The following is a 6,642-nucleotide window of genomic DNA, read 5'->3' as shown; positions in this document are numbered from 1 at the left end:
ATTAGAGCGACCCCCGGTAAAATCACTGGGTGGCGGCTGGGTAGGGTTTCACTGGCAGTGTTGTTGTTTACCTGTGCCTGTAGGGTGCTGTGTGTTGGGTGTGTGAGCGATGGCTGGACTCTGTATTGACTAGTAATGGGCGAGCTAGGTGGGCTGCATTCGCCCTGTATTTCGGCAACCTGTATCGTGCATTGTCACTCGTGTATGGTCCGTGTGATGTGTGCTGTACTATCCCTTGATTTTAGTGTCCTGTTTGCTAGTATGGCCATGCGCACCTTTGTGCTAGATTCGTGTAGGCCTGTCGTGTCCTTTTAGCCCCTCTTGGAAGTGGGCTACTCGCTAGATTGTCTCTTTCTGGCATTTCCCTGATAACAACCGCTGGCGGTGACCTCTCCATGGATTGACACACGTTGCCAGACCCTTCACCCCCCATCCCCACTCCCCTGCGGCGCAGCAGTCTTGTGTGCTGATTCTACTTCAGTGAGGGGGGGGGCTGTTATCTTGGCTCCAGTGGCCTCTGTGCTAGGTTATCCCTTGAGTCCATCGCCCTTTTTTTATTGGTTTTTGCTGTCAGAGCCGCGTGCGTCCCCGGCCCGTTCTGCCAGAGACCAGCAGGGAAGCGGGGCTCGAGCTGTGCGTGTGTGCAGATGCCGCCGTCTCGGTCAAAGGTTCAGGGCAGGGGGCTGGCACTAGAGGGCGCCCAGTCAGGACACTCTCTCTATAAATAGAGGGAGCCCGAGGCAGGCAGCACTGAGCGCATGAAGCAGAGACGCGTGACAGGCAGAGCTGCGACAGCGAGCACTTTAGCAGAGTGCCACACGGGGTGCTGCTGGCAGAGCGCGCTGTCAAGGTTTGGTCTGGAAGCGCGCGCTCTCACTGGGTGCAGCTGAGCAGGTGTAGCTGAGCACCGGCGACCACTGAACCCCCGTGCCCCTGGCACTACCCGGGCTCGTGGCCACCCTTCCCCTCGCCACCAGGGCAGCCGGCCGCCGCCTCACGCTGGATTCCCGCAGCTGCTCGCCATGCTATGCGGGCTATAGGAGCTCCATGGAGCCGGCGCACCTGTACGAGGCGGAGCCCCGGCTGCAGCAGCAGCAGCAGCAGCAGCACCAGCAGCCGCCCTTCGGCTACCGGGAGCCGGCCGCCGGCGACCTGGGCGACCTCTGTGACCAGGAGAGCTCCATAGACATCAGCGCCTACATCGACCCGGCCACATTCAACGACGAGTTCCTGGCCGACCTCTTCCACAGCAGCCGCGCCAAGCCCGCCGCCGAGTACCCGTACCTCCCGCCAGCGCCCATGTACGGCTGCATCTCCTACATGGACAGCAAAGCGGAGCCGCGGCCCCTGCACATCAAGCAGGAGCCCCGCGAGGACGGTCCGCCCCGGGGGCCCGCGCTCTACCCCGGCGCCGCGGGCCCGCACCTGCAGTACCAGGCTGCGCACTGTGCGCAAACCACCATGCACCTGCAGCCCGGCCACCCGACGCCGCCGCCAACTCCCATACCCAGCCCGCAGCAGCAGCAGCAGCAGCACCACCGTCCCGCGCTGGTGGTGAAACGGCAGCACTCCCCCGACAGCAGCCGCAGCGGCAGCCGCTCCAAAAAGAGCCTGGACAAGGGAAGCACCGAGTACCGCGTGCGGAGGGAGCGCAACAATATCGCCGTGCGCAAGAGCCGGGACAAGGCCAAGCAGCGCAACGCAGAGACACAGCAGCGGGTGCTCGAGCTCTCCACCGACAACGAGCGGCTACGCAAGCGAGTGGAGCAGCTGAGCCGAGAGCTGGAGGCCATGCGCGGGCTCTTCAGGCAGCTCCCCGAGAACTCCCTTCTCAAGGCCATGGGCACCAATTGCGTCTGAGTGAGCTGCGCGGCGCAACTCCGGTTCCTACCTGCCAGGACGGGCGGTGGTGAGGCGTCACAGAAAGACTCCCGAGTCCCGGGACATCCAAAGACTGTTGCACAGCATGACATGGACTGCGCCTCATAAGACAGTTGCGCAGCTGCAGGGTCCAGCAGGGCCAGGACGTCAGCAGGTCTCGCAGAAAGACTGCGTAATGACAGTGCCGGTCAGGGGGCTCGTGCAGAACCAGCAATGTTGCGCACATCCGGGCTCCCGCGGTTCTGTAGTGAGCAGGAGGCTCCATAGAAAGTTTGGCCAACGCCCTGTATTGTCATCAAGAAAGACTGTCCGAGTTTGCAGAATACTGTATGGTCAGACTGTCTGCGCTGAAAGACGGCACGGTCTTGGTGCCGCTGGCTTACACTCATGTGTGCACGAACTTTGCGCCACCATTCACTGTCCAGAGGCGCGCGCATTTCTTTAATGGCCGCCACCAAAGACTGCGCAAAACGGTGGCGACTTTCAGACTGTGCAGGACAGCATTTCTACACAACGGACTGGCCCACTGTGCCGCCATGGAATCCTAGCCGGCCTTACCTGGTGCCCCAAGAGACTGCCTAATCCATCATGCAACAGCACGTGATCAAGGGGTAGGCAGCCAGCCCAGGACCCCCAGCAGTTATATAGGGTGCCATCTAGGACCTCCGACTTCATCTCCAAGTCTGTGCATAAGACTGCAACTCTGGGGTACTTTGCAGAAACTCCCCAAGGCAGTACCGGTACCTAATGCAACACTCATGCGCTCTACACCTGTGGGGGGGGGGGGGGTAGGTGGGGGTTATAAACAGGCACGTGCATCACATGCATTAATCCATCCCTCAGGGTGCACCCACTCTCTGAAGCAGAAGGGGTTACATATAGGCGCCCAAGGCCACGAATGCCCCCTGTGGTATACGCCTACAGGACCGTACCTTAGGGAGGTGGGCACATATAAACAAGTGCAGAGTGGGAACGGGGCTCTGCTCCCCAATATTGCTATTGGAGTGAACTGTATGCACTCTCAAGGAAGACAGAACGGGACCCCACCCCCAGGCTGATCTGAACCTCTTAGCGCTGGTGCTAAGGGGACATGGACAGGACAGGATCAGTGTCTGCTGGGCCAGCCCCTCCGCCCTCCACTGTGACTTATCCCTGTCCCCCCACCCCCCCCGCCCCCAGGGTGCCACGGAAGCTGTTCTCTGAAACTGATACCAGCAGTGCCCTCTCACGGGGTGCCAGGCACTTCAGAGCTGGGTGCACGCCCGGTCTTTGCCCGCCCAGAGGTGCTGCCAAACTGAGCCTTATTCTTCACACGTGTGCCTCAAAATCGTTCTCCTGGCCCCTCGTTACAGCCTCTCTCCTCGGCAACTGCATCTGTGCCTTATTTTATTACCCGAACACGAATAAGCTGAAACTTTGCTTTGTAAATGTTGTTTGCCTAAGTTCCTTGGCTGCCTTCCAATACAGAGTGCCCTTTGCCGTCAGGTGAGAGGCGAAGGCCGTGCTGCGATCTGATACTGTGTTTACCGTGTGTGCGTGCGTGCTGTGTGTGATGGGCGTCCGACTCTCAGCTGACAAGGCCCCTGAGCAGAGACGAGGCTTCATCAGATAGGATGCCTCACCCCAGGTGTGCATGGCGCCCTTTGCACGCAGTGATCTCGCTGCTGGGAGGGGAGGGTCCTCCTGTACATGAAGGGCTACACTTGAAAAGCAATTGCGCCTGGCTCCTCCATTTTGATTTGCTGCACTAAAGCGGAAGCGTGTGCCCTGTCTGTTTGTATCTCACTCGAGTTGCGTCCCCAACGGTGAAAATAAGACAATTCCAGCGTACCTGTACTGCTGCCCGCAGGAGCGCGGTGCACGTTATATGCAAGTCAGGGGAATATCGCATAAGGCAGTTTCAAATAAAGTGCAGGCTGTTTTAATGAGTAAGATCGCGCACCTGCCTTGCGGTTGGTCGCACATTTCACAGGGGTCTGTATTCTACTCAAGCAGTGCTTTCCGCCCCGTCTCAGCCCAGTTACTAGTCCCGGGACGGGCTCTGGGTCGCTGCCAACTTTAGCAACTGATCAGGTACCCTTGTCAAATGCACTTTTAATCCTTGCTAGGTCACCTTACGTATTTTTTTTATATATAAAAACGGTATCAAAGAATATGTATGGCTCTGAAGTGTTAGCCGTGTTTAGCACGGCAGATGTGCCTTAGTTGTGCAAGAGTACACATTTTGCGAGGGAGTCCTGTCTGACGGGAGCTCACATGGTCATTATGTGGCTTTGCATTTTGCAAACCTCGTAACCACGCTGCTGCGGAACCCGGAAGCTGAATATAGAGAGCAGGGTCATTGGTTTGGAGCTAAAGTTATACTGAGAACGTTTTACGCTTTCCCGGGCTCTGACACGCTGGGCAGGGTAATAGCGCGCTGCAAGGGGACTCCAGTGTGCTCTGCTCGTTGTTGCTATAACAGTGTTTTCAGTCCTGCATATTACAAGACTCCCTTCCCCCAAACACACACGCACACCGCCTGTCCACAATTATATTTTCCAATGTCAAGGTACCTTGCTGCACTATATTGTAGTCCTTATTTTTTCACACGCCAGTAACTTGCCACACTGTCTGCATGTGCTTTTTGTGCCATTGTGACATCACTTTGTACCGTCCTTGCTCTCATAAATGTAGGGGGTGACTTGTAGGAAGTAGGAGCTGGGATCCTAATAACAGACGCCTAGCTTACTGTTGAGGTGCAGATATTTCAGCCGCGATCTCCCCTTTGGCAAAATCGTCTGTGCACTGAAACGCCTTCCCAATGGAATGCACCATGAATGCGTCCCGGGAGGATAGCTCAGCGGCAATGGGTCAGCGCTTAGAAACTTCTGGGTAGTTAAGCGCATTATGAATACGCAACTAAGACAACAAAAAAAAACAATTACGCATCTAAAAAACAAACAATTCCTGTAACAGCGCCTCAATGCCCGCAGGCTGTGGGAGCACTTTAAAAATGCAAATAAATAAATAATGCAGAAACAAACCCTTTGTGAAGAAAAACAGTGCACCCATGGGTATCCAAGCAATACACCATACTGAGGACCCTGCCCAAGAGACACTGGGCCTAATTCATGGAAGAGTTTTATAAAGGCAAAACCCCATTGGAAAATGTTCTGTGAATAAGGGCCACTGTCTGTGAAGCGCACCAAAGCTAAGACAACTCACCCACATTCATCTCCACCCACGCAATTGAGTGGCACCAGACCTAAGAAAACTCACCAACACTGTCCACACAAGCGGGTAACCAGCATCAGAACGAAGGCATCTGCCCAACATACACCTCTACACGCCACCATTGTTAGTATAGGCAAGAGAGTTAAGACAACTCACCAGCACTCACCTCCAACTTTTCACCCTTGCACTGGAATAGTCGGGTTTCGTCCATAGTTCCACTCTGCCAGCAAAGTGGAAATCCTGCCAATGACACCACGCCACCTCAGGCAGTACAAATGGTTTGATAATCTTTGGGTGAAATTAGCATTTTGTTCCTGCAGAAGTGCAAAGATTCTGGCTAATTTAGAGGCCGAAACATGCCGCGCCTCAAAAACATCCAACATGTGTCGGGTCTGTGGTGAAAGAACAAAAGCTGACATTATGCATTTTTTTTCACTGTGGTGGAACAGAGGGGGGCATATTTTTCTCTAAATCTGCCATTCTGTCTGTGGTACGAAGATCGACCCCCTATTTGGTTCTACACAGGCAAGTGAGTGGTACCAGAGCTAAAACAACTCTCCTACATTCACCCCGTCACCAGCATGCACATTGATGGTCACCAGTGCTAAGTACTCACCTACACTTTTCACAAGCAAGTGAGGGGCATCAAATCTCAGCCAAGCTCCCTACGTTAACTTCAACTGCGGCACAGCAGAGCTTAAACCAATCACCTACATCTTCTCTCTACAGCACGCGCAGTGTTGGTCGCTGAACCTAAAACGAATCCCCAACCCTCACCTTAACAGCAGCACTGTCAGTGCTGGGTAAGAACGCTAAGGTAGCCCCCCTGCACCAATCCCTGCACCTGCACTCAGCGGTGGAAATCAAAGTTAAGAAGAACTACCCCTGCACTCACTCCTACGACAGCACTCTCAGCCATGCTCACCAGAGCCAAGGGAGCTCCCGTGCCCTTATACCAACAGTCACAGGCGAGGCCTAGGTCTGGGGGCCTTCACCACCCCACCCTACAGTAACACTGTTATTCATGAACCCCCACCCCAAATTCGGACCAATGTCTTCTCGCTATGTCTTCATCCAAGTGCAAAGTGAACGTGTTTATACTTTTCTAAATGTTTGTCAAAAAGGCCCTGTACATGATGCATTTTTTTTATACACAATATACCAAAGGGAAGTCATGTGTTTATTTACACACTTTGCAATGGATCTCAATGAGCTTTGAAGCATTGAGTTTGCATTTCGAGTCCGTTTATTAAATAAAGTATATTTGTCTCAGAGTCTCTGCCTGCAGTGTCTTATTGCTACAGAATGTGAGTGCACGTGCATGTCCAGAGGAGTGACGCTTGATGGTGCGTGTCTCTACAGAATGTGAGTGCACGTGCATGTCCAGAGGAGTGACGCTTGATGGTGCGTGTCTCTACAGAATGTGAGTGCACGTGCATGTCCAGAGGAGTGACGCTTGATGGTGCGTGTCTCTACAGAATGTGAGTGCACGTGCATGTCCAGAGGAGTGACGCTTGATGGTGCGTGTCTCTACAGAATGTGATT

At 54.4% G+C, this 6,642-nt stretch overlaps 1 protein-coding gene across 1 annotated transcript; it reads left to right on the top strand.

Annotated features, from left to right (window-relative positions):
- The first annotated feature begins 755 nt into the window (after window positions 1-755).
- CEBPA (CCAAT enhancer binding protein alpha) lies at window positions 756-6,371 on the top strand. Its single transcript, XM_069639265.1, has one exon. It carries the CDS (start codon window positions 1,048-1,050, stop codon window positions 1,858-1,860), a length of 813 nt encoding a protein of 270 aa, XP_069495366.1. The 5' UTR covers window positions 756-1,047; the 3' UTR covers window positions 1,861-6,371.
- Window positions 6,372-6,642: the final 271 nt, after the last annotated feature.

This window comes from Ambystoma mexicanum, chromosome 1q (assembly GCF_040938575.1).
Source record: "Ambystoma mexicanum isolate Mex_15411 chromosome 1q, UKY_AmexF1_1, whole genome shotgun sequence".
Lineage (NCBI taxonomy): Eukaryota > Metazoa > Chordata > Amphibia > Caudata > Ambystomatidae > Ambystoma > Ambystoma mexicanum.
Note: the sequence above shows the minus strand (reverse complement) of the source record. Positions and strands in the feature narration are given on the sequence as shown.